The 27,999-nt window shown below is 36.3% G+C and overlaps 4 protein-coding genes across 13 annotated transcripts in view; 3 read left to right on the plus strand and 1 right to left on the minus strand.

Annotated features, from left to right (window-relative positions):
- LOC129246095 (trehalase) overlaps positions 1–1,964 on the plus strand; it is a 78,818-nt gene extending 76,854 nt beyond the window's left edge. For all 7 annotated transcript variants that reach the window (XM_054884636.1, XM_054884635.1, XM_054884632.1 and 4 more), the window contains 2 exons: positions 1,627–1,710; positions 1,784–1,964. In XM_054884636.1, the coding sequence (XP_054740611.1) occupies positions 1,627–1,709 (83 nt within the window). In that variant the 3' untranslated portion in view covers position 1,710; positions 1,784–1,964. The remainder of the gene's footprint in view (positions 1–1,626; positions 1,711–1,783) is intronic.
- LOC129246094 (early endosome antigen 1) lies at positions 1,918–7,764 on the minus strand. The gene is made up of 7 exons (XM_054884629.1): positions 7,624–7,764; positions 7,284–7,553; positions 6,946–7,217; positions 6,061–6,881; positions 5,487–5,622; positions 5,291–5,407; positions 1,918–2,705 (listed from the first exon to the last, which is right to left on the minus strand). Exons 1-7 carry the CDS (start codon positions 7,682–7,684, stop codon positions 2,430–2,432), a joined length of 1,953 nt encoding a protein of 650 aa, XP_054740604.1. The 5' UTR covers positions 7,685–7,764; the 3' UTR covers positions 1,918–2,429.
- Positions 7,765–8,373: 609 nt separating this feature from the next.
- On the plus strand, positions 8,374–10,149 carry LOC129246097 (protein LTV1 homolog). Its single transcript, XM_054884637.1, has 2 exons — positions 8,374–8,495; positions 8,551–10,149. The coding sequence occupies exons 1-2, from the start codon at positions 8,493–8,495 to the stop codon at positions 10,078–10,080; spliced, it is 1,533 nt and encodes a 510-aa protein (XP_054740612.1). The 5' UTR covers positions 8,374–8,492; the 3' UTR covers positions 10,081–10,149.
- An 873-nt stretch (positions 10,150–11,022) lies between these two features.
- LOC129246098 (polycomb protein Asx) lies at positions 11,023–26,801 on the plus strand. 4 transcript variants are annotated; one of them, XM_054884639.1, is made up of 11 exons: positions 11,023–11,489; positions 11,547–11,990; positions 13,609–13,923; positions 14,054–15,275; positions 15,396–16,317; positions 16,427–16,510; positions 18,383–19,176; positions 19,237–20,796; positions 20,921–21,235; positions 21,310–21,490; positions 22,742–26,801. In XM_054884639.1, the coding sequence occupies exons 3-11, from the start codon at positions 13,670–13,672 to the stop codon at positions 23,071–23,073; spliced, it is 5,664 nt and encodes a 1,887-aa protein (XP_054740614.1). In that variant the 5' UTR covers positions 11,023–11,489; positions 11,547–11,990; positions 13,609–13,669; the 3' UTR covers positions 23,074–26,801. The 4 variants fall into 4 exon arrangements, with proteins under 4 accessions (XP_054740614.1, XP_054740615.1, XP_054740616.1 ...); XM_054884640.1 differs by having other exon boundaries at positions 11,023–11,483; XM_054884641.1 differs by having other exon boundaries at positions 11,023–11,146.
- Positions 26,802–27,999: the final 1,198 nt, after the last annotated feature.

A 27,999-nucleotide genomic window follows, 5' to 3' on the forward strand; every position in this document is an offset into this window, starting at 1 on the left:
AGTTCATTAATACTTTGTTAATTTGTACTATTTTTTTTTTTTTTTTGCAGAAAGCTACTGCTGTAGATTTATGGATTTTGTGAAACTTTCATGCGAAAAATTTAAAGAAATGCCAAATTATGAAAGGAGTGTTGGATGAGTATGTTTAAATTATTGTTTTTGTTGTTGTAACAGCGTAAAACACTCCCATACAGTTTTGGAGAATACTGATAAAAATAAAAGCCGATTTTTTGGCCGATTTTAAATCCGGGTCATTCCGATAACGTAGAACCGACTGCCATGGCTCCCTGTTGTTTAAATCATAGCCACTGTTTTATTGAATAACTTTAAAATTTAAGACGATTCGGGTTTAGCGCTAAAAAAAAACACTTTTTTTTTAATTTTTTACAGAAATATGGCTTAAGATACTTTAATAAAATCAGTTGCATGTTATTGTACATCTTTTCAATAAGTTTTTAAAAAATATTAATAATAAAATATTGACAAATAAGCCCATGACAGAGTTTTTTTGGAGATATGTTTTTCGAGAGGTGCTCTGCGGTGCCAATCGGCATTCGTCGTAGAATCATCTGAAACTAAAAAAGTCGAATTTTTCAGTTAAAGTATGACGTAATGCTCCCCCCTACATTAATAAAATTTTTTTTTTTCATTTTTGTAGTTTTGGTGGCAAAAAAACGTAAAACGAGTATTTTTGGCGAAAAATTTCGCCATATTTGTAAGTGAAAAACAACCTTAAAAAAAAAATAAAAAAAAAAACAGTGTAGGGGGGAGGTATTTTTGATTTAGAAAACGTGTGCCAAATTTGAAAAGAATCGGTTGAATAGTTTCGGAGTTGTGATTGGCACCGACTTTTAAGAAGTCGTTTCGGGAAAAACGCGTTTGAAAAAATGACTCTGAAAAATTATCTATGCTCCGCATTCGAGGTAGAGTGCCTACAAAGGCTATAACTTTGAGAGTTCTGCTCCGATCCACTTAAAATTTTGACACAACATTCTTGAAAGATGAGTAAAGAAAAACAATTTCGATTTTGTGACCCTACCCCCCTCTTAAACTCCTGCCTATCCAGAATTGACCCCGACATACTAAACATATGTCCGGCATGTGAAGGCACCCCGCACGACACTAACCACCTGTCACATGCCCCATCAAACCCACTCATCTAACACCCCTCTCCCTCTGGGCCCAACCTGTCGAAACAGCAAGCTTGCTGGACCTACTGTTAGATGAGCTAAACGAAGACGACCGATGATTTACACTACACTGACAAGGCAAATTTACCGCTGCAACAACAACAACTAAAATTTAACGATGTGTTAACGAAAGGCTATATTTTTGAAAACCTAAAAAATAAATAGATGTACAACATCGATTTTCCGGAAATTTCAGACCGCTCTTTCCTCTCAATGTGGTTTCAAATTATTTTTAATTTTTATGGCCAACTATTTTGTTATTTTCAGACGATTTGTGCAACGCTTGTAAATATTCCATTAATTATGCATTCGCACCCATTGCTTTCCAAATGTTTCTTGTTTTATGTAAACTCCTTATTTTCAGTTAAAACTGTATACAAGTATTTTGTATTAAACACCGCTTGATTATCGCAACCATAACCATTTTATTTTACAGTATCGCTTAGTACAATTTTTAGTTTAACTGTTGCGTTGGCGATCTCGCTGTTTGGCACATTGCTGGGCCAATCACTGTGGTAAGGTGGGTCGCAAAGCACTTTCAAATTAGATGGATTTGTATGACGTCATTTAATTTTGTTTAAATCTATTTGCAGAAATGTAATTGGACGGACAAACGAGATTGCATCTAGGACCATGACTTGCTGCGTTACTTACACATACACTTACATGTTTACATTTGCAGTACGATATGTGCTGCATTCCAGCGACATGCATTAATTTATATATGTAGAGTTTAAACATATTTTAAGTTTTATTTCAACACGCACTTTATGCTAATTATGCTTATAATTTTGTTTTGTTTTTAATATAATAAAATATATATATATGTATAATGTTGGCAATAGTTTATTAGCAATGCTAGAATTTTCTTTTCATAAAACAAAAATAAAACCAAGTTGTTTCTCTTTCAATGAATGGAGCTGCTACAGGATATGACTGCTTCCTTTTTTGTTTTTTTTTTTTTATATAATATATATATTTACCATACGATTTACGCACACAGACTAATTTTAAAACATGATTCATTGAACAATTTTTACAAATTTTTAACAAACAATATTTACCAACGTGAAACAAAAACTATTTCGATATTTCGATTCTTGTATTTTAAATTATCTTTTCTCTAAGTAATAGTAAACGATACATTTTTGAGACATTAAATTGTCAGACTATCTAAATAATTTGCAATTCAGTATCAAGTACTTAAAAGTAAATATAAACGAATTAGAATGTTGTTGCCTAGTTAGTGGGTAGCGGCTCCTGACTAAAGTAGGGCGCTGTGTTTGGTTTTAGCAGTGTATGGCAAATATCACAGACACGTACAATTTTTTTGCGTGGGCCTGACGGCACGGTCTTCGTCAGACATTTGTCACAGTAGATGTGTCCGCAATGGCGGCAATGAATTTTGCGTACTGTTACTGTGAAGCAGGTGTTGCATGTGGGACAATTGTCTACATCTTCGTCCTCTTGCCAGCGCACTTCGGTATCAGATTTGCGTAGTTTTTCCAATGACATCTAGAGAAATGTAAGCCATTAATTGAATTAATAAAATGCAATTAAATATAAAAAAAATTGTACGTATGTATATGAGAATATTAAAGAACACCAATGTAATGAGACCCTAATTGAGAATTCGAACACTGAAAGCATCGAAAGCAGCTACAACTAACATTCCCATGGCAGCCGGTTCTACATTACCGGAATGACTTGGGTTTTTCCCGACCAAGGGCTGCCGCGCCAGTAAACTAGCCATGTACAGTGAACCGTTTATCAAAGCAGCTACAAAAGCATAGCTCATGGGCAATTTTTACTGATGCGTCGTAATCGAATGGGCTTATGCATGACTAACATTCGGTTGATCCAATTATAGAAAATTTGATCAAGAAACTGATTCTGTCGAGCGTAGAAAACGGACGGGCAGACTAAACGGATTTTACCTGTAAACGTGGTGGACATTTAAATGATGCCATTTTTCACATATAATTGTTAAGACCAGTGTTTTGAATAAAAATAATGAAAGCTGAAAGAATCTAAATTTTTACATATTTTTTTTTAACAAAATCTACGCGCGTCTTTTGAAGGACCCTTTATATACGTTTGTATTCACATAACTAAGTCACTTTATCTTTTTATAATAATCTTAATATTTTTTATGCAAAATTTTTATCATTAATTTTTTATAAATATCTTATTAATTAAAGTTCCATGCTTTAGCTTTGTACAAAATTCACAAACTCTTTAATCACAATTTTTATAAAATTTTTGGGCATGCATCGCGCTAATTTTTGAGAGATGAGAGTTTTCTTCCAATTTTTAAACTAATATTATATTTAATTTTTTTTCATAAGCTTCGTTTAAATTGAAAAATTGTGAATTTGTATATTTTTTCCTCTAATATTTTCTTGTGTGCGTAAATGGTAAAATATACCGATTTCAGTATTTGGATATACTCCAAACCTAAATAGGGCTCTTTATATAACGGGTGATCAATTAAGAGGAGTTTTTTTCATTTGCGTTTTTTTTACAGATCGCGCGCGAGTTGTGGCAAACTGTCATCGTGGATTTATTGAACAGCGTTTGGCATTTCATCATGGAAAGACTCACACCGCAACAACGTCTACAAATTGTTCAACTGTATTATGAAAATCAGCGTTCTGTGACAAATGTTTTTCGTGCGCTTAGACCGCATTATGGTCAACATAATCGGCCTGCCTTAAACACTATTCGACATACCATCAACAAATTTGAGTCCGAATATTCATTGGTGGATAATTCTCGACCGAATAGACCACGTCCAGCAAGAAGCATTGAGAATATAGCGGCAGTAGCAGAGAGTGTACGTGAAAACCGCGATGAATCGATTCGGCACCGTTCTCAGCAACTTGGACTGTCGTATGGAACAACTTGGTCAATTTTACGGAAGGATCTTCATTTAAAAGCATACAAAATACAGCTCGTACAAGAACTAAAGCCAAATGACCTTCCTGCACGTCACCGTTTTGCTGATTGGGCTCTTGAAAAGATTGAAGAAGATCCGCTGTTTTCGAGCAAAATTTTGTTCAGCGATGAGGCGCATTTCTGGCTCAATGGTTACGTCAATAAGCAAAATTGCCGTATTTGGGATGAAGAGCAACCAGAACAGGTTCAAGAGCTACCTTTACACCCAGAGAAAACAACGGTCTGGTGTGGTTTATGGGCTGGTGGAATCATCGGTCCATATTTTTTCAAAAATGATGATGGCCGCAACGTAACTGTGAATGGTGCTCGCTACCGTACCATAATATCGGACTTTTTGCTACCTGAAATTGAATCTAATGATCATTTCGGAGAGCAGCTAATTTCACGTTTAGGACCTGTGAGTTGGCCACCAAGATCTTGTGATATCACACCTTTGGACTTTTTTCTTTGGGGATTCGTGAAGTCCAAGGTCTATGCTGATAAACCAGCTACGATTGAAGCTCTGGAAGCCAACATTACGCGTGTTATTCACGACATACCAGTCGAAATGCTCGAACGAGTGAATGAAAATTGGACCTTCAGAATGGACCACCTTAAGCGTAGTTGAGGCCAACATTTGAATGAAGTCATATTCAAAAAGTAAATGTCAAAGAATGTCCTTTCAAATGATAAATAAAGGTTTTGAACATAATTCACATTTTTGTTTTTTTTTTAACTATTGAAAAAAGCACCTCATGATTGATCACCCGTTATCAGTCTATACTATAAAATTGAACATTTATGCAGGAAGATGTTCCGAAGAATACCCCGCAGGAGAAAAAATTATGGAGCGGACTACGCAGAGTCTCCACCTCAATCCATAAAAAAAAGTTATAGAATGTTGCCAAAATAAAAATGCAAAGTAACATTTTTAAAAAGTTTGATTTGTGGGAAGGAATTCTGACACCATGGTACCCTATCCCTGCCTCTTTTGTAGGGCATGACACGCAGATGTGGGAAAGGGATTAAAAACGGTAGATGTACCACAAAATATCAACATCGTAAAGCAATTTTTTCTTTGTGATTTACTATAAATTTAAATTGAATAACCCAAAAAACGTGAAAAAGAGCCATCAGAAATCAAGCAAAAAAGCATACCGCACCTGTAAATTTTGGGACAGTCTTACAAAATCCTTCTGCACGTGCTCACTTGTGGCTAATTCTTCTTGCAAAATTTTGACTTTTGTCTTATAATCCGCATTCGCTTTGGTTAACTTTTCCTGCGAAATTCACATCAAAATATCAGCATTATTATCAAATAATAAAACAATCACTACAACGCTACAAATTTATTCTTACAACGGTGTCCTGCAATTCGATTGCTTCAACGCGAAATTTCGATAACTGTCTATTCAACTCAGCTTCCTTTCTTTCTAGTGTCGCCTTTGCTGTTTCATACGTTTGAATAGTCAGCAAATGTTCGGTCAAGCGATCCCTGAAAGAAATATGGGAGAATTTTGTAAAAATTAAACAAAATTCAAGGGGCAAATATTAATAAAAAAATATATTTAGTAAAAAATATATTTAATAAAAAAAAAAAATTATTTAGAAAAAAGCATATATTTATTAAAACAAATTTAATAAAAAAAAATTAATAAAAAATAAATTTAATTAAAAAAATATATATGTATTTAATAAAAAAATGTATTTAATAAAAAAAATATATTTAATTGAAAAAATACATTTAATAATAAAATCTACAAAATAAAATTCTGATCGTACTTAATACTTTATACACAAATACTCATACAAACACACTTCATTTACTGTACATACATATACATATGTATTTTTTACAATTCATTATAGCAAATAAATTTCTAGCTATAAATAACCGTTAATGCTTGTTCTACCTAGTTTTATATTCACTTACTCCCACGATTTGTTGTCTACTTGCATCTTTTTCTTGAAAGACAGTCGCTCATTATTGCTTTTTTCCAACTGATCACGCAAAATTTGTATCTCATCCAGGGAAGTAACGCATTTTTTACGCTCAAACTCGCTGCTCACGCGCGCTTGTATGAGATCGTTTTGTTGTTGCAATATCAATTCCTGTAACTCCTCAACGGTGTTGGGCAAATTAATTACTTGACTTTCAATTTCCTCCGACGAGGCCAAGTAACGACCCGAAAGAAAGTCATTATCTGCCTGCAAGGTTTCCAATTGCTTGTTGACGATTTCACGATCGTCTGTGACGCGCTGTAACTGTCTCATTACCTCTTCCTTTGTATCAAGAAATTTTTGTTGCAATTCCAGTAATTGCTCTTCGTTCGATTTCACTTGCTCGCGCAATTTTTGTACTTCTGTTTTGTGAGCTTCACGTCTCTCTTGCCATTGATCTTCCAAGTCTTTACGCAATGCCGCTTCCTTTTGTAAATCTTCTCGCGACATTGAAACAGCCTTTTGCATTGCACTAATGGTAGCTTGATCCTCAGTGCTCTTTGCATGTAGCTCTTGTATTTTTTTCTCATATTGTAAGCAAGCATCACAGGTAATAGCATTGATATCTATGGAAGTTGATTTATTAATAGATGTATCGTCCTTCGGCGTTTCATCTTCTTTCGGCATGACATTTGCAGCTGCATTAGAATTTCGTAGTTCTTCATCTGCTTCGCGAATTTTCTCTTTCAATACAGCCATTTCTTCTTGCAATTGCACAACAATTGAACGTAAAACTTCAGCATCCTCTTGTGCCTTAATTTACGAAAAAGTATTATTATTTTGTCTCCATTCAAAATGACGGGCTTTATGTACTTACATAGTCTCTTTTACTAGTTCTGAGTTTGTTGTCATCAAAGCTATCTTGCTGGGTGAAACTATTGGACAGCACATTTCCAGCAGATTCGCCACCGAATTTCCGCAAAGTCTTTTTCACTTGACTTAACATTTGCTGCGGCGCCAACCCAGTGGGTTCCGTTTGCTGTTGCTGTACATTATCCCGCAATTCCCGATTTTCCTGCCAAAGCCGATTGCTTTCTTCCTTTAACCGTTCTAACTCAGCCTTTAAAATTGTAGACTCTTCAATTGTATCTAAACATGGAACAATATTGCGTTAACTTCGTATTGGGTATACCTGACTCTTTCACATAAACTAACCTTGGACTAATTGCTGCAATGAAGAAATTTCCTCTTGCGCTTTCATCTCTTTCAAATGCAACTCATTTTCAGACTTCAAATCGGCAACCACAAATTGACTCTTCAGCTCGTCTAACTCGCGCTGCAAGTTATTACGATCGGCTTGACATTTTGTCAGCTCCGTCTCCTTCTGTAAGTAGAGATCTTTCATTTTCGCCCGTTGTGCATTAAATTCCTTTTGCATTTTTCTTTGCTCCTCCCGCAGAGTTTCGACAAGCTCTTGCAAATTTTCTGAGCGGAAACATTACAACCAATAATTAATATGAATAAAAATAGACATAATTAAGAACTAAATATTCACCCCCCTCTCTCAACGCCGGCCCTTCCATAGGAGCGGATGTATTACTTTCTTTTCCTTCCATTTTAAGCCGAATTTTGCATTATTATTTCGTAAAATGAACTTTCCCAAGAATTATAAACTTTATTCTTCTTTCTCTAGTACCATTCAGAATAATCCACACACGTAATGCATAATATCAACGCAAGCAAATAGTTGCGCAACGCAATTTTTTTTACATGCGCTAACAATCAGAGGATGAAAAATTTTAAAATAAAATTATAATTAGCTCCTATTCCTTTGTTAGATGTGGTGTGGGGCCTACAGTTTGAATTTGTTAGAATTTGTACTATAGGGATTCAATAGAAAAAGCAATATACAAAAATACAATATTCGCTTAAAATTAGCTGATTGTATTTATCAATTTTGCAGGTATCGTTTTACAATTAAAAGGTTTTTAAAACCTTTGCTTTAAAAAGTACGTTCTTAGAGTTGAATAATTTTTTTTACAATATTTATTATAATTATATACAATTTTTTTATTGGTTTTCTCATTTGTTTCTCCCATAATTTCATTAATAGTAAATATTACTACATTACTACATCGGTTTCCATATGTGTTATCGCCGGTATATTGGTATCTCTTCGTACAAACAATGAGCGAAATGAAGCTGCCAAAGAAATTAAATTCAAAGCTGAATGCCTAGTTGATTAGTGTAGGCCTTGCTTTATTATGCTCTGTTTGTTTTATTGCTCCAGCTGATGGGTCACAATGGGAACGTTTGTTTTTTCTGTTTCTTTCACTCCACGATTTTCACTGTGCACATGTGTTTCGCTTCTAATTCGTAATAAAATTAGTTTTTTCGCACTGAAAAGTAAAAACGTACTAGAAAATGGTAAGAATTCCATAATTTTTATTTTAAATGCCATTAAGCTATTAATTATTTTCAGGGAAAGGGCAAAAAAGTTTTCATCGACCGCAAAAATGCTGTGACGTTTCATTTAGTACATAGAAGTCAACATGATCCTTTAGTGACCGATGACACCGCACCCCAACATGTACTGGTTGAAGCTTTGCCACAAAGCATATCAAACACAGAATCAGTTAATGCGGCTAAACGTTACGAAGAACAAAAGAAGTTTGGTATATTCTTTGACGATGATTATGATTATTTACAACATTTGAAGAAGCCAGAGCAGGAAGTTGTTTGGGAGTATGTTGAAAACCCCAACCAAGTACGTAAAAGACTTGAAGAAGGTCGCACAACGACCGCTCCAAAATTGGCATTGCCAAGTTCAGTATTCGCGTCTGAGTATGAAGAAGATGAGGGTATGTTAAATAGAGCGGCTCCGGTTCCTGGCCCACGGCCTGATTGGGATCCAGATGTAGTAGCAGCGTTGGATGAAGACTTCGATTTTGATAATGAAGACAACTTGCTAGAAGACGACTTCGTTCTGAAGGCGATGGCTGAAGGTGATGATGATGAGCAAGAAAATAGTGATGCTGACTATAGCGATGAGGATGACAAAGATGCTTTATCTGATGTAGAAGAAGATAACGAAAGAGACTTTGATTCAGATAATCTGAACGAAAGTGATGATGAAGAGGATGAGCAGGAACTAATGGATCGCCTCGGTCCACTGCTACGCAAACACAGTTTCAATGATGAAGAAACAAAGTCCCGTTTTACCGAGTACTCAATGTCTTCAAGTGTTATAAGACGTAATGATCAACTGACACTGCTAGATGACCGTTTTGAACGTTTCTATGCAACCTATGATGACCCTGAATTGGGTGATTTAGCATGTGAAGAAATCGAAGGTGACTGGGATCAGAAACACCGAGTTTTGATGGCATGTTACAGAGAACACAAACGTGGCAAAAAGGTCGAACCATACAAGAAAGAATGGGATCGCGAGCGCGTCGAAAAATATCGTGATATCATCGAAGGCGAAGATCCAAATGATGAATTAATCGAAATGGAAATAGCTGATGACGAACAAAAGAAATGGGATTGCAAATCTGTGCTTTCAACCTATTCAAATATTTATAATCATCCAAAACTCATTGAAGAGCCAACTCGTAGAAGTCGTAGGAGTAGTAAGGCTGAATCAAATGCTGGTGTAAGTAAAATAGAAATTGATCCAAAAACAGGCCTGCCTACTAATGTTTTGCGAAATGGTGAAAACAATCAACTCACTGAAAAATCGTTAGCAAAACTTGACGCGCCAATTTCATCGACCGGTCCAAAATCACTATGTAATAAATCGTTGATATCCACATTAAGTGTGTTATCCATAAGGCCTAAAGATGAAACGCCTGAAGAGAAACGAGAGCGTAAACGCTTGCTAAAAGAATATCGGCTTGAACGACGCATCGAGAAGAAGGCTAACGCGGAGGCATTCAAAGAGGAAAAAAAGCGACAAACGCATGTTAAAATAAATCAAAAATGTAACCAACAGGGTACAAAAATCATCTAATATGACTTGTATTGAATTAATATTAATTGGTGCACATTTGTTAAATAAAAAATTTTAAATGTAAAAATACCAATATTTGATGAAAATTTACACAATACTGGTGCTATCACAATTAATGCCTTAAGTTTAACAAAAAAAGCAATAGTTTAGTTAGATTATAATTTACAATCGTATGATAAAACATAATCATTATATGTACTTCTTAAGTGACTAGTTATCCAAGTTACATAGTCACAATCTCCGTTTCCCACTCCCTTCGTATTGACATTATTTAATGGCAACACCATTCCATTTTCATCAAGGTCTGTTTAGCTGACGTTATTGTAACCATTGTGAATTTTTTGTTAAAAATCGTGGTGAATACACCAAAATTTAATTCAAATGAATTTTTTACATTGGTTATCTTGGTCATTTGTGTGTTTTATTTGCTTTTCTAACAAGGTAATTTTATAATAATATAAGATAAAACAAGAAATTGGATACCAAATTTCTTGAGCGCTGAAAAAACCTTATTGCTACATATATCTCGAAGAGCCATAATAATATATTTGTAAAGTAGTTATTAATTGCGCGGCTTGCAGTTTCTAAACTTGTTCCACAAAAATTATGCATTATCGTAAAAATCTTCTATCATGAAGAAAGTAAATTATCTTTAAATTCTCCCTTATTCAAAAAACATCGCAAGCTTTTAAGATAATAGCAAAATAAATTTTATTTTATCTAGCAGAACTTAAGAGAAAAATGTTTCCTATCCAGACATTAATAAATCACTTGCTTAGCATTTAGCTTTTATTTTCTGATTATGCACCCACCTAATTAGACATGGATACAATGGCCCTAAATGGTGTATTGTTTTCCATCACTGTATTGAAGTAGAGAAGCGTAAGAAGTCAGATAGTTTGTCCTACAGCAACCCTGTCAGAAAGTATTGAATCGAGCAGAACATGGGCACATAAAATTTAAGTCCATACAAATGAAGCTATATTAATCTAAAACTATCGTATAATTAGCATTTCAGTTTCGGAAATAGTGGATATACAATCGAATAATGAATTTCTTATATAATGTGCGACTTAATAAAAATAATATCTAAGCAGTTAATTGTAGATCGAAAAAAGTGAAAAGATATGCAAAAGAAAAACTTGAATTGCAATAACTGTGCCATTGCATTGGTGTTAGAGAAAGATAGCTAGACTCGGAGAGTGATGCAAGTGTGGCGAATAAGTGCGAGAAAAAAGGAGTTGGTTCTATGATTGTCAGCTGTGTCTGTCAAAAACGAACGAAAACAGGAAAATTTGCTTTTGTTTGTTAGTTTGTCTTCATTCTTCCGCTGTCTACTTTATGCAAATTCGATGAAAAACTGAATTAATAATCGCAAAAGGAGCTATCGAAAACGAATTGAAGTAAATGTAAACTACTTTGGAGTAGGAGGATCTGATATAGTCGAAAAAATCATTAAATTACAGGCAATGAGAAGATGAATATTCGAAAAAAATAGTTGCAAAGACATTCCAGCAATTGAAAAAAGAATAGTTGAAAAGGTAGTTCTGATAAATAAGGGGAGGAAGTGGGAAGAAGAGAAACGCAATGAAAAGAAATCTGATGAAAATGATTTGAATAAATGGAATGAATGGATACAAAGGAAAAACGAAATCAAAAAACGGGAACGAATAAACGACGCACGACTTTATCCATCCACCACTATACACGGGTAGGAAGAAAAGTGATGCGATAAATCTGAGATCTATAGAAGAAATGTGCTTCAGAGGCTATAGAAAAATTGCAGAAAAAACGCAACGCAACAATTTTGGATATAAAGCCGAGTCAGTCTCGACAGCAGAAAAATTGCAATCCTCATTTTTGTAACCTGAAGTTGGCTTTTCCAGGGTCAAAATGAGTCCACAGGTCAAGTAAGTCTAAATTTTAAAAAGAGTATGTAAGTATATATTGCGCACCCGTATATTAGGGCTGATTGAACTATATATATGTATATATATGTCGTTAAAATATTTATTCGCTAATCGCACTATACCGAGTGTAAAACACTTGAGGTCTAGTTCAAAACTTTGTAAACAGAGGCTTGTAGTTCTGATTGATACAGAAGAAAGAAAGCCCAAGCCAAGCATTTCCTTTTGTATGGTAAATAAATAAAACAAAACAAACTTGGAGTGTAAAAAATGTGCATCACTATTTTATAGTTATTGTTCACCGGAGACAACATATTCGAATGAAATTAACTAAATATATTCGTGTAAAAAGTTAAGAAAGAAGGTTAGGGCGTTAATTTATGTATGCATGTATGTGCATATATAGTTAGACGAGATTGGTTTTCTAAAACTCAAGGCATTAAACCAATTTGATATGCTAGTGTACTAGGTAAATATATATGCAACTATATTTGAATGTGCTATAGGTCTACATTTCGTTATATAAAGTACGTTAAATTATGACATATTTTGATAAATAAATCTAAGAGTTTTAAGTGCACATATGTACATCGGCATAAACCTATTTCCAAAAATAATAATATAACAATGTGTGCCCACTTTGTAAAATTTACTCATGTCATAATGACTTGTCTAATAGTTCATCAAACAAAATAAACGATGTTTTTGCTGTACTAAAAGTAAATATCAGATATTGCACATTTGAATTAATTATAAAACATTTTAGAACAGGCTTTCTCATCGATTATTTTTATAATAGCAGTCCTTTTCGCAAAAAATTTGAACAGCTGACTAACCTTAATGAGCTACTAAAATAAGAAGTGCGTGTTTTTTCGATAATCAATTGTTTTTCAAGGGATGTTTTCTGGCTTTCTGAGAAAAATCCTTGTCGCTTATGAGTTATTAGCAAATATTGTTGTTGAAGCATAAACATTCTCCATACACATAAGGGGAATGCTGCTGGAGCGACAGTCCTTAGCCGTATACAAATCCGGGTCGTTCCGGTAACGTAGAACCGACTGTGGAACAAATCTTAGCTAATAGATTGTTACATAGATGGCTTTAAGAAGTCAATTAGTGAAATGACAACTATATCCAACTAATTTTCTACGCCATTAATCTATCTGCAGAGATAGATCAATATAATCCTAGAATCTACAGAGAATTCTACCCCAGCTTGCGTAAAAAACCTCAAGGAATAAACAATGTAACAGAGATATTGGTACGCAAGCTATTCGAGTGCTGTATGTAAATTGGAAGAAGATGCACACGAATTATTTTCAGGAGTGCGTACGTCGACCAGTATCTGATTTTCTAATAAGTAAAAATATCATTCAATTAATATTACTTGTATTTACCATTACCTAAAAATCAAAACAATTTGCCATTATATAGGCTTACATCAAACAAACCATTAGAATTGAAAAAAAAATTCAGATAAGACTGGAAAATTTGAAAGCTAAATTTTCTCGTATTAGTGCAATATTTGACTGTAGTTCAAAGTAGGTAGTTTTTGATATTTTATATCTGAAGTTTTTGTATATTTAATTTTTATTAATCCTAATGTTTAATTTTCTATTAGATTTCGTTGTTCCAAAGAAATAATCGGATAGAAACTTGATCCGCAATTATTTGCTAAGAGTATGAGAACGACCTTACTGGGTACATCAATATTTTATCGCCCAAAAACATCCCAACAAGACTCACTGAAAATGGAATCCCATTCGCCTTCGGTGCGACAGAAAATAAATGTTGATCCTATTGCAGAAAAAACTGAACAAGTAAATCTCTTGAGTGAAGAAGAGGAGAAGGACCCGTTAGCATTAGATACAGCGATCGAACAACATAGCTCGCGAAGTAAACTTTCAAATAGCGCTAAGCACAGCCACAGTTTACGGTATGTTCCCTATTTTGTTTCCACATAAGTTCTTTACAATAAATATAATTATTATTAATTGTCTACATGAAATTTTTTAAGTTATTTATTATTGTACATGTAATATTAAATATTTAATTTGAACTTTTAGGCGTCATGTTCCTCGTATCATCGTTAAACCTATACCACCCGAGAAAAAGGTTGCAGCTACGGCGACAGCAACGTTGAGTAGCAACGCTGCAACGTCAACTGCTACTGCCAATACTGTGATTAATGCCACCAGTGGAAAGAACGCAACACCGAGCCCTTCAAGCCGTGCCAGCAGTAGTCGACGTGCACAACAACAAGCCAAAGCTGCGGCTGCCGCTACAGGATTGACTGGAGCCGCATCTATGACTACGCCCATTACAGCAATCACTCAAGCGTCCACAATGCGTGAAGTGCTGGCATCTATACCAGGGTTTAGTTTTAAACCTCGTAGACGTTCTTCCAAGAAAATTTCCACTGCTGCTCAAATTGAGCAGACAAAGGATGGAAAAATAGACCTCGAAACACCGGACTCAATATTAGCTTCAACCAATTTGAGAGCCTTACTCAACAAACAAACCTTTTCTATGCTGCCTCCACTATATCAGTATAACCTCATTCAATTGCTACCAAGCGTAGATCGCGAAGCCATCGAAGTTGAACGCAAGAACACTTCTGAATCCACCGTTACAATGGAAGCTATAAAATTGGGTCCATCCAGTCTAAACAATGAGTTCTTTGCACGTGCCTGCTTGGAGTGGCGTGAACGGCTGGCGGAAGGTGAATTCACGCCCGAAAATCAAATGAAGATGAAAACCGAAGCCGAAAGGGAAAAGAACAAATTAGATCCATGGAAATTGAAACATTTTGAACCAATATGGGGAGAAAAATCCTATAATCGCGCCAGTAGTACTAGTAGCAGTAGCAGCAATATAAGTTATAGTAGTGGCAAAAGCAGTGATAGTTATACTAATTTAATGGATGAGCGTCTGGAATTCAAATTGGAGAGTAAAGGCGGTCTGGTTGCTACAATTGTGAAGACATCTACGAAAACACCAGCAGCTTCAACGACTACATCGTTAACGGCCACCGCAACCGCAACCCAAGCAATGATGGTAACAGCGACATCAGCAGCAAGTACTGAAAGTACTGAAAACACCACATCGTCGTCTTCTGTAGATATTAAAGAAGAGGAAGAAGAATTTGTTGATGAATCTGTTAAAAGCATCAATGCGAATGCAATTAAAAGCGAGCAAGAAATAAAATTAGAAGAGCTGCGTCAGCAAGAACAAACTGAATCTTCCACAACCGATTATGAAAAACAGACTGACACGATTTGCGATCTGGTAAGTGAATCATGTAATGATAATTTCTATAACAGTAATATATATTCATTACCATTCTAAAGTTATTGTATTTCCCTTGGAGTGCCCACATATGACTTAAAGCTATTTTTTTTTTTTAAGGAAAATATTGGTTGCACGGACTCATCCTCAACATTTGATTTATTGCGCTCAGAATGCAGTGGCGTTCAAGCAGAAACGTTTGCTAAAGAATCCAAAATAACCTTAACGTTAAACTCTTTGGAACATGAGAGGCAATATGAGTGCGGGAGCAGCGGCAATATACGCAAACGTTCGGAGTCTGATTTTATCTATGAAAATCGAACGCAAAGCAAACAAATGAAAATAGACACACCAATAATGCAGGAACATCAACAGCAACAGCAACACCAACATGAATACGATATAACCGACGCAGCAAACAGCATAGAACCAGAAGTAAGCCATGGTGTTGGCGACGAACTTAAAGAAACGCTCTCCCCATCAGTATCTTCAGCTACTTCAAGTTCTCAAGAGTTGAGTGGCAGCAATAGTTTAACAACAAATTCATTCACAACAAAGGCGCCCACAACGGACAGTTTCATGTATAACACCAATCTCTACGATGCAAAATTCGAGCAGCAATCTAATGCTGAACTGCTACTGAAGGAAACGATCTCTTCAGCTAGTAGTGAAGAAGGCGTCACTGGTAATACTATATCCGATATGTCTTTGAAAACGTCAAATTTCCTCCAAAACCAAGAGACTTCGTTTGCAGCAATATCGACGGTGGGAAATAGTACCTGTAACAGTATTGAAACACTTCTGCCATCAACTTCTTCATATATGAACGTTAATTCGATATTACCAGCTTCGTCATCACCTAGACCAAGCGGCGGTATAACACTGCAGTCCTTCCCAACGCAAGGGAAGCAATTGAATGCTTGTTCGATAATTTCACTTGAAGACGGGGAGGATGATGACGATGAGCTTATCGAACAAAAGTTTGCTGACGCACACAATTACGTATTGGAATCCGGTGAAGTTAGTACCGACAGTAGCGCAGGTAAGAATTTAAACTACGATATCGGATTTAGAAAATTAAAATCTAAACTTTTTAGTTTATTCTTATAATCTCTTTTTCATTTTCTCATTTAATAAATTTCCATTTTCAGGTACAAATAGCGCTTTACTAACACCTGTCGACGGGGGTAACGTAAAGGAGAAGAAATTTATTTTCTGTGATTCAGTAGATCAAGGTAATTATTCAAAAGTATTTACAAAAAATACGTCGATCACTTTTAATATATGAAAAAAAATCGCATAAATGCAAGCGTAAAATATGTATTGTCTTGTTTCAACAGCTTAAACATATTTTGGCTATTCGAAAAATGTGTTGACCAGATAGAAAGATAGAAATTCCGTGTGGTTCCAAAAGGCAAAAAACGTTCCTCGCTTTATCCTTTATCCTCAAATACTTAGAAAAATGAGAAAAAATGTTGTTGGCAACTTTCAATGCTATAGATCGCCCACTTAAATCGCCCTAACGTAAATCTATCATATTAATTATTTTAAGCCGAGTCCGAGGGGCAAATGGTTTTTTATGAGGAACTTTTTCTTGGCAAAAATCCACTCGGAAGTTTGCCATTGCCTGCCGAGTGGAGACCGCTATTACAAAAAACTTTCTATTGTTTGGTGTTTCATGCAGGGAGAGACGAACCTGCACACTTACGATCGCGCGCCAACCCATTCAGCTATGACCGGGAGATGAGGTCATTATATTGGATTAATTATAAATAGAAAAGTCTTTCAGTTTAGCTTTAAGTACATACTTAGTGTGGGTTACACAAGAGTGGGTTAGTGGTACTACAACCTATATAGCAGAGAAAGGCGGTCAATTCTTCCAGTGGCCAAGTCAGATATAAAAGATATGGTCAAGAAAGTCCTTCTACTATGTAATGAAGAAGTACTGAACAAGCGGCAGCGTGACTCATCTGACTGAATAGGGTAGAGAAATTCATTTAGAGCATATAGAACGAACTGAACTCTTTCCAACTTATTTTTATGAATTGTAAAGTACGGTCTCCAAATAAGCGCTGCTTATTCCAATATAGACTCAGAGGCCGAAAACAGCTCGAAAAGCGTACATGGGTCTGAGAAATTAGAAGTGTTTTCTCTTAAAGATACAAATGTAGCAAGCGAGTTAGTTATTGTAAAATCAATATGTATAGCGAGGTGAAATTAGTATCCAAATACAACCCCAACTTTAAAAATTCGCTAACAAAATCAAGCGTAAAGTTAGCATTGTGGTATGAGGTGTTCGAGGAATTAAGCAAGTTATGCATATGTATGTATGATGCATGTATGTGCGATAGGCACACACAGAACGTCCCACAACACCAGCCTTCCTTTTATATATGTCCAATATGTGAAAAAGGTCGCATGTCACTAATCACTTCTTCATATGACCACTCAAACCAAATAATGTAACACTCCCTTTCCCATGGTCCGCTTCTGTAAAAACAACTCATTTAACATTTTACAGGGGCTTAAACTACTATATATATACTTGGCGCTTGTATTCTTTTGGGATGTTTGGCCGTGTTCCTCCTATTTGTGGTGTGCGTCTTGATGTTATTCCATAAATGGAGGGACCTACAGATATTTTGTATGAGGTTTTTTTCATGACAGAAATACACTCGGAGGCTTGCCATTGCCTGCCGAGGTACAACCGCTATTAGAAAAATCTTTCTTTCATTTGGGTGTTTCATGCACAGATATTCGAACCTGCGCCCTTCCTAAGGTGGCCACAGGAATGTATTATACTGCTGCAGAAACCATAAAAAGATGTTAATTTTAAGATACAAAGGGTGGTAACGTCCAAAGTTCGAGCCCGATACTCAAAAAATTTTAAAAATTACATTGAAGCCAGTTGCCGATTTGTAGTTAGTTTAAAGTTAAGAACATATACATCTATTCATATATCAGCGTCGTTTCGAGATTATGTAAACGTAACTGTCATGGAAAAAAACCAAAATTCTTCAAAGATAATTACAGCGTTAAGAGTAGCCCAAATCTCTTAAGGTGGCATGGACGTAATATTATTATTTTGTGTTTTGTGTCTTGTACAGGTACAACATCTCATGCTTGTGACAATCTCTTCGAAAATAAACAAGAACTTGGCAGTTGTATTTCGTCAGTGGCCATATCCTCTGCCTCCTCGTCCTCCTCATCTTCAATGACCTCAGCACCGACGATCAGTGGAGACATGATGTATTCCACAACGGCCCAACTGCCAGTTCCTGCACGATTATCGCCCGAACAAAAGCAGCAGCAGCAGCAACAACAGCAGCAGATTATATTGTCTATGGCTGAGAAGAGCGAGGATTTGTTCCATCATGTACAGCATGATTGGAATTTCGGCAGTATAAAATTACAACAGCCAACGGAAGCATCATCTTGTAGTTTTAACGGTGTGATTCAAACGCATCAAGGCGTTATAAAAGTGAAAAATTTAAATACGATTTCAGTTGGAGATGTAGATATGCCAAGCGTGGAAGCAGCTCAAGCTGAAGAAGTCGTAGATTGTATCGGTGTAGAAGGTGCTGATGATGCGGCGGCGCTTGTTAATTGCAGAAATATGGGTGTCAGTGTTGGTGAAGGCGCGGATAATGGTGATATCGGAGCGGAGGCTGATGAAGATGACGATGACGAGGCGGATGAGGAGGATGAAGAAGATGATGACGACAATGATGCTGTACGTGATATAGTTGACGAATTACAACAACAGCACCGGCAACTACTCAAAGAACAACAACAACAACAGTTACAACATCAACAGCAACTCGAAGAGCAACAGGACTTGCGTGGACCGGAAAACCAAGAGCACCGTAGCCACTTAAATTATGAGCAAACTGACTATGAGGTATACAGGACAGCAATTGAATGCTGAATGGTTTGTAATTAATTCGTTTATATTTTGCAGTTGGGCTCTGATATGATATGTGATGTCCAAATGGCGGCTAACGAAATGGAAGTGTCCAGCACTGTAATAACTAATAGCAATTCGGACGACAGCGTGAACGAAATAAATATGGGCTGTAGCAGTAGTCGTCTTGATGGAGGTGCTGGTGGTGCCAGTGTAGGTAATGTCACCATACAATTGAGCGCACCATCACCGGCGGCTATCGATCATTTGCATCAACAGCAAGCTCAACAGTCGCAGCAGCAGCAAACACCGCCGGAGCGACAAAACACACCACAGCGACAAATACTCGTAGATACAAATGGTCAAATCATAGGAAATTTCCTTGTACAACATCAGCAACAGCAACAACAACAGCAGCAGCAACAACAACAACAACACATAGACCACCAACAGCAACTTTTACACCATGCAGCACAGCAATTTACGTTTCAGGCAGCACAACCACAACCCCAACAACAGCAAACTCAAACCATAGCGCTTTCGGCACAACAGCATTTGCAGCAACAGCAGCAACAACATTCACAAAAGTCGCATCAAACTCTGTCGACAATACGTAAGGCTATTGAATTGAGCACCAACGGTCAGCACTACCTAACCCCTGGCGGTCTAACGGCTCAGCAACACATTGGACAGCAATTGGTTCTGCAGCAACAGGCGCCACAGCAAAGGCACTTTTTGACGCAACCACAGGTTCCTACAGTATCCGCGGCAGCTAATTGCAATATGGTTTCTGCTAGTCCAACACAGCAGCATCAAATTCAAGTGCAACAACAGCTTCAGCGCTTTCAACAGCAACAACAACAACAACAACAACATATGCCCGCCTTTCAATCATTAGCCACACAAGCGCAGTCTAATGCGACAAAATATATTTCAAAGCAAATGAATCTTATTACAATGTCTCGTGGTACGGCAGCAGGAACAGTTGCGGGTACAACCGCGAACATCGCTTCTGTAACTATACCACCTGGCGCAGCTGTGAATACCTACCCGCCTTTTAGTAGCGCTAGCGCTAAATCAGCGCGTTCAGCTGAGCTTGTTGTGAACGCTGCACCGAACATCAGTAATGTTAACACAACGAATGTCAATGTTGCCAGTGCCATGAAAGGTTTAACACAAGCCGGCATCCCAACCACAATTGCCCAGCAACGGCCAACGAGTAAATTAGCTACGGGTAAAGGTCGTAAAACAGTAAATAAACTGCCTCCCGGTGCTGTCAATTTGGAACGTAGCTATCAAATATGCCAAGCAGTTATCCAAAACAGTCCAAATCGTGAAAATTTGAAGGCACAACTACGACCACCTTCGGCTATATTAAATCAGCAACAACACCAACATCCACAGCAGCAGCAACAGCTATCACAGAGTAACATAGCAACTACTCTGACATTGCCCAGTACAGGAGCAGCAGCACCACCTCCTACTTGCCCCATATCTGTAGCAACCTCGGCTCCATCTGCATCAAGCGCTTCATCATCACAAAATTTTATCAAACAAGAGGACTTAACAAGCATTCCTACAAATATAATGGGTGTTGGACGTCCTGGTGTATATAAGGTAATTGGTAATTACATTGCACAATGTTTGCACAATCAAATTGAAGCAGTGTTGTGGAAAGTTTCATCATATTTTAACTAAGTTCGTTTCATATGAGTACTGAATCGAATGCATTGACTTTTAGGTAATTGGTCCACGAATGGGATTCCCACGTAAGAAATATGTTCAGCGAAAACCCTCACCTACACTTATAAGGCATCTATTCACACCGCAAGCGGCCAGCGCTATTCACACCAACGTCGCAGCCAATCCACGGTTGCAACAGCAATTGACGGCAGCAGCAGCGGCAGTTGCACAACAGCAACAACAACAACATGATCTACATCAAAACGGGAATGGTGGTGGACAATATGTGTTGGTGCATCGGGCGAACGTAGGCGCAGCTGATAATCAGGCACCAAGAGCTTCTAGCGCTCCTCCGGTACCACAAACGACACAGGTTCGTGAGTGTATAAACGTGTGTTTATTGCCACATACATATATTTAAAGTAGATACCTTATTGTTTCTTATAGAGTCAACTGCACAATATAAATGGAATACCGATAACAGGACGCGGGCGTCCTGCCTCCGTCGATATTGATTCTTCTAATGCAATGCTTGACCACAGTGCGCAACAACATCACCATCTTCATCAAATAAATGCTATGAAAACGAATGCAACGGCTAGCATGATGCGACGCAATTTTACTACCGGTACGTGAATTCAAGACATTGAGATATGAATGTGTTGCTGTTTGATAGAAATGGTTTTCTAGTTGGTTTGATTTCATTATAAATAGTGAATTGTTTTTTCACTTGACACTTTCAACATAACCCTAAAACACTTTGTCGAAAAACTGGAAATTATTTAAAATATTATATTATAAATTATTTTTCACATTTTTTATACTTCTTAAATGATTTTATGCATTTTCAAGCCAAACGCTTATAGATTCAGAAATCTCACAACAGTATAAAGCGTTACCTTCAATCAATTTCCTAAAAGCACTGTTTTTGTTGAAAGTTCTACTTAATAAGGAAAAGTCGGCGGCCAATATATTTTCAATTTCTCACAAAGTGGTAGGTTAAAGCTTAAGGGCGAAGACTGAAAAAAGTAAATGAAAGGAATGCATCTCAATGGACGACAAGCGTAGACACTTGCTTCACATTGGCAAAAGGACAAGTCAACCCTTTGCCTGTCACTCTGTAGCAATACCATCCCTTGCACCTGACGAACTACAGACAGACAAAAGACCAAAGATAATCAACCTCTTTAGAGATTATTGTTTTGTAAATGCCATTATGGGAGACCCATCACAAACGAAGATGTTACGTTGGCCCGGAAGAACCCGGGTTAAACACCGTTATTTTTCTCCTATTGAATACGAATCTTTTGTACAGTACAAGCAGATCACAACTTCCGATTTTAGTTGAGATTCCCTTGAGCTAAAATGAAGCCTCATTGGTGGATTGAACCCGCAAGGGTTATTGTTGTTGTGCAGTATAAACATTCACCATACATGTTCGGCGAATGCTGCTGGAGCGACAGTCCTTGACCGAATATAAATCCGGGTCGTTCCGGTAACGTAGAACCGATTGTGATGGGAACGAGCTTTGAACATAAGCTCACCAGGTTTTGCAGATGTGTTTGATAGTACGAGAGGTTGCAAATGTGTCGGGGTGTAGTTTTGACGTGCTTCTTTTTCGATGCAGCAAAGATATCCAAAATACCCTAAATGGCTTAATTTAAAGCCCACATGATATCAATTACTTCTTTAAAAGCGCACCTTAATACCATTTTACAAGTTTGCCGCGCCGAGATCGCACTACAATTAGATAATCATAATATTAACAATTGGCAATTCTATTGATTCTAATACTACTGCTAATAATGTCAATAAACGCTACTAAAATGTCAATACTTAAACATATTTTCCTTTATCAATTCTGTTTTTCTTTTTACAGGCAATATAACGTATATAGATAATCTAAGTGGAGCAGCAACTATGGCCGACGGTAATTATATAGTGACTGCAACCAATGCCGGAGCGCTGGATGCCGAACAATTGGTAAGCAAGGCCGTTGCCGCTGCCGCTGCCGCCGCTGCAGCTGGCGGCGGAGGTGTCGCTGGAAGTGGTGGTGTAGGTGGTGGCAGTGGAAGCATCACCCGAACACCAGAAGCGGACAATTGTGCCTGTTCGTTAAATGCAATGGTTATTTGTCAACAATGTGGCGCATTCTGTCATGACGATTGTATGAGTACATCGAAGGTGTGTGTCTCTTGTGTGATCAGATGAGAGGATGAAGTCTCTGTAATAACCTTTTAGGCCTTGCGCACATGTAGTAGAAGTAATTGTGGTTCTGCACTAAAAAAAATACAACAATAGATATACATATATATATACAGATATATAGAATATACACAGATATATTTACACCGATATATCAACTTAAACACGAATTCTGAATTCTGCAAAACAAAAAATAAACACAGCAAGAAGCATAGCATAAAAAACAACAATTACCAGCTGACAAATGCATAAATATGTAACTAAATACAAAAACAAAAAAAGTTCGTTATACTAAAAAAATGCTTCATGCTAATTCATGCCGAACTACGAGTATTGCTGCCGTTCATTTCCATCACATGATGCGATGCGAGCTCTTGTATGCTATCTATTATATCAGGAAGTAGTTTATTTCAGAAATACAAAATATAACTGACTCGTGTGACAACTGTTTAAGGGAATAATCATTCTAGATGAAACTTTGTCATGCCTTTTATAAACAAGAAAGGTGGAAGGAATGGATATGTATTCTATAACGGAGCAAAGCTCCTCATAAAAAAGTCATTTGCCGTTCGGAGTCGGCTTAAAGCTGCAGGTCCCTCCATTTGTGGAACAACATCAAGACGAACGCCGCAAATAGGAGGAGCTCGGCCAAACACCTAACAGAAGTGTTCGTCCCAATTATTTATTTGTTTTATTTTATAACGGAGCAATGCTACGTTTAGATAAATATTATATTAAAAGTTGAACTTCAAGAACAATTTTAAAAAGAAGAAGAATGCAAAGTAATGGAGGTTAGGCTTTTGGATTTGGATTTCTGTTTTTTTTTTTTCTTTGTGATACTATAATAATCCTAACGGTAGCTCAGCATATTGGTGTTTTTATTTTGACAATCAATTGTTGTGTACTTAAAACATGTTTTGTGACATTGTTTTGCTGGAGTGATAGTTCTTAGCCGGATGAAAATCCGGGTCGTTCGGGTAACGAAGAACCAAGTAGTAGTTGTAATGGCTCCCAATGACGATAACTTAAATGGTAAATATTTTTATTTTCTTTTTTTATTCCGGAAGTATTTTTGTTTTAATTGCAAGACCAATTTTAATTGTAGCCTTACGACGAGTATTCCAAAAGAGCTTTGACCCAAAGAGTTATTGTTCAGTGTATAACGATAGCTGTTTAATTGTTAGACTTGGTCCTAGAATTGAGCTGGGTTGAACTGAGCGTGTGTCCTTTTCTTCTAGTAATACCAGGTCAATATGTCTACTCTTTCTCGCTATGGCTCCCTATATTGTAGTCGCAAAAACCATAGGTGACGGTGAATCACATTCCGAGCCTGTGCAGATGGCTGTGTAAGTGTACATACAAAGCTGTTATCTCAATATTAAAGTACGACATCTCTTTGCAACTTTATTCCGTGCTTATTAGTAGCGATATTATATCTTTAATGAAGTCGTTCATATTCAGCTAATTCCACTAATTTCGTGTAACCACTGCTTCATGATTTCGAAACGGAAAATAAATGACGATTTCTATTTGTGTCACATGCCAAACCGTTGCGATTTAAAATTGAGCGGAAAACTTTTTCGGTGTCAACTTCATGCGAAAACGAATTGTAGCACATGCCTGTATATTGAATAGATATCGTTTATTACATACTATTATGGAGCCATAATGCACACCCACCTCTGATCAAGTCTATTGGGCGTGTTGTTCGGTACTAACTTTACTTATTTTGTCCACCATCTCAATTGCGCAATAGAAAATTTTATATATTACGATTGTTTTGCTATTGATGAACAACAGATTGGCAACATTTTGTTGATAGAACTATGATGTCGCCAATTTTTACAGAAAAGTTACTTTCGAACTCATAAAAAGTAATACAGGCGGAATTATTAAAGCTCGAGCACACCCTTGGCCATGCTATCCAACAAAACCAAACTCAAACGCTCAATTGTATACGATTAGACTTAGTTAAGAATTCATAACAATTAAATTTGCATTGAAACACTGTTACTCAATTTTGTTTACACCTTCCAATCTATGCGTTTGATTTTCTGTGAATTTATCTATAATATACAAGAACTAGCATCGCATTCAAGTAGGGCCTTTTGAAGCTGAAATGATAATTAATTATTAATTATCTTTAATCTTTTTATGTTGGTATATGTTAAAGGCGTATTTCACAAACACACTTGCAAACTGATTAACATGCTAACAAAAAAAAAAAAAATAATAGTAATACATAAATACAAAATTTAACATAATCTTCAACTGTACAAATTACAAGACGTGTTAAATGAAAAAATAGTGTTGTCCATTGCATACATTGTTGTGGTTTACTACAAAACCGTATTAAGTTGCAATTCAAAGACAAACAAATTAAAAAAAAATAATGAACAGCAATGAATGATGATTAACATGAGACTTAATATCATTCATTCTAATGAACAACTTTTGTGAACGTTTTTGCATAATTTGATTGTGAGATCCTTGGAAAGACTTCAAGTTATATATATAACATATATATATATATACAAATATAAATATATAAATAAATTAATATAGTACTACTATTTTTTTATTGCATACCATACATTTTTTAATGAAGAGCCCAGTTTCATTCAACACTTATTTTAGGTATATTTAATTAGTTTCATATACTAATAGTACAGAAAATGAGAACTAAAAGGTGGAGTTATAAAAATTTCAAGCGTTTACAATGATAAAAAACAACAAAGCAAGAGAACAAGGCATACAATGTTAATAACAGTAAGAAATTATAGAATTTTCTATCACGCACTTGCCCAAAGCGAGATTCTTTCTCTGCACCTATTTATTCTCATTTTAATACTTGAACATAATAGACATTTACACACATACATACGTACATAAATTTTATTTAAATATTTTGAAACTGCACCTCCTGGAAATTGTTTGATTTTAGTTTTAGTTTTTTTCGTTATACATAGTTTGTATTACTTATTACCATTGTACGAAATCATGTACCATATAAGTATATTGTGTATGTATATTTTCCAATAAACATGCATAAGCAAATGATGAATAATAATGTAATGTAATAAATATTTTGTATATATTTATTGAAATTCGAATATTTTATGTTCGTTATTATCTATTAATTATAATATAAGCTATATAAATAAATAGAAATACAAACATACATACATACATACTATGTAGAGAGCGTAAAAAAGTAAATGATGATTACATACGGTTCCAGCTGTCACCATAAAACATAAATACATACATACATACATGAATACATAATTACATTAATATATTAACAAAAATTTATAAATCAAAAACTTAAATGAATTTGTGTGAGTTCCAGCCTCCTCGATCGTACGCGCATAAGAAAACACAAGCGATTTAATTTTCGATTTCGGTGGTTAAGTCGCGATAGACAAGACAGACGGAATGGAACCGTGTAAGCAACATACTTTGTATATAATATCATATAAGTCGCCTAATGCGTACACCTTACATTCATACATACACACACACACACACACACGAAACATACATAAATACACGCATACACTACTCGTACTGTATTTTAAATTAAAACAAATAAAAAATAAAAAAATGAATAAATAATGAATCGTTGATACAGAAAATAGAATTAAAACCTACATACATAAATAAATACATCATTTTGCTCCTAGACGCACGTATCGCAAAATATCCAATAAATATTATATAAAAACAAATAAGTTTAAAGCGGCGTTTGTTGTTTGTTGGCGGATTATTCCGAGTTGAAGTTTAAAATAAGTATGTATTATTTGCAGGTTCAATTCTCAGATGACCAACAACCTAAGGATGTGCTGAAGTGCAATGCAAACATTTCAATAATAAGTACGCAGGGAGGTTAGGTTTGGTTGTTAGCCTGATTGGCATTAAGCCTCTCATAAACCTTTTGGTCCCTAGCGATACCAGATGAAGACCGACCTCTATTAATACTGAAAGTAGACATCATGTAGGATGTCAACGCTTTTGGCGAATCTAAGCCTAGCTGGGAGATCCGCTTTTTAGACGTCCTCCAGACCTTCAAACAGTGGTGCTCCCAGGCATTTTAAACGCGTTTTTAATAATGCCGGACAAACGTACAGAAGGTGTTCTAAAGTTTCCTCAACATCCTCTCTACACTTTCTGCATTTGTCGTTGCTAGCAATCCCTATCTTGTACGCATGTGCCGCCAATAGATTATGACCTGTCAGCATACCTGTGATAGTTCTGCAGTCTATTCGCGAGGGCGTAAGTACGAGTTGAGTTAGTCTTTTATCGTTACTTCTACACATAACTTTTGCTGTTTTGCATGTGGTCAGATTAGTCCACCTAGCTTCCACTCGTTTTTTCATGTAGCCATCCATTTCGTTTTATACTGTATTTAACGGGTTTTTGTAAGTCGTTCTCTTGTTCAAGTGGTAGTCTAACAGCACTACTATTTTGTTTCTCATAATGCCTTTATGACCAGGTACCCAATAGATATGCAGCCTTCTGTTCGCAACTAGCCTTTCTATTGAACATTTTTGGACTTAATACAATATGAGCTTATTGTTTTTATAGCTGCTTGACTGTCCATGTATATATTAATTGTTGAGTTGTTTCTTGTTTTTGTGTAGGCTAGCTCCGCGTCTTTACCCACAGCAAAAACTTCCGCTTGGAAAATACTGCTCTGGTGTGGCCGCTTGATAGGCTGCAACAGCAAATAAATCTATGAAATACGTGGAAATGACTAAGCCGGCGTAGCCCAATTTTCTGCTTGTGAAATATCGGTTAATAATCTAAAAGTTCTATCTATTATACCTACACGTATGTATGTATCCACAAGTAATCAACTGCGTGATCCTTCAATGCAGTGCACAGATGTCGCATTTTCGTGATAACTATGCTTGTTTAGTTAAAGTCAAA

The sequence above is a fragment of the Anastrepha obliqua genome, chromosome 4 (genome assembly GCF_027943255.1).
Source record: "Anastrepha obliqua isolate idAnaObli1 chromosome 4, idAnaObli1_1.0, whole genome shotgun sequence".
Taxonomy (NCBI): domain Eukaryota; kingdom Metazoa; phylum Arthropoda; class Insecta; order Diptera; family Tephritidae; genus Anastrepha; species Anastrepha obliqua.

Excerpts from the sequence above, each read along its gene's own strand:
- LOC129246098 (XM_054884639.1), top strand. The coding sequence starts at position 13,670 with ATGAGAACGACCTTACTGGGTACATCAATATTTTATCGCCCAAAAACA. Across the intron at positions 15,276-15,395 it reads CTGACACGATTTGCGATCTG|GAAAATATTGGTTGCACGGA; the intron begins GTAAGTGAATCA and ends TTTTTTTTTAAG. Across the intron at positions 16,511-18,382 it reads CTGTGATTCAGTAGATCAAG|GTACAACATCTCATGCTTGT; the intron begins GTAATTATTCAA and ends TGTCTTGTACAG.
- LOC129246094 (XM_054884629.1), bottom strand. The coding sequence starts at position 7,684 with ATGGAAGGAAAAGAAAGTAATACATCCGCTCCTATGGAAGGGCCGGCG. Across the intron at positions 7,554-7,623 it reads GCCGGCGTTGAGAGAGGGGG|AAAATTTGCAAGAGCTTGTC; the intron begins GTGAATATTTAG and ends GTTTCCGCTCAG. Across the intron at positions 5,623-6,060 it reads GTAGACAACAAATCGTGGGA|GGATCGCTTGACCGAACATT; the intron begins GTAAGTGAATAT and ends TATTTCTTTCAG.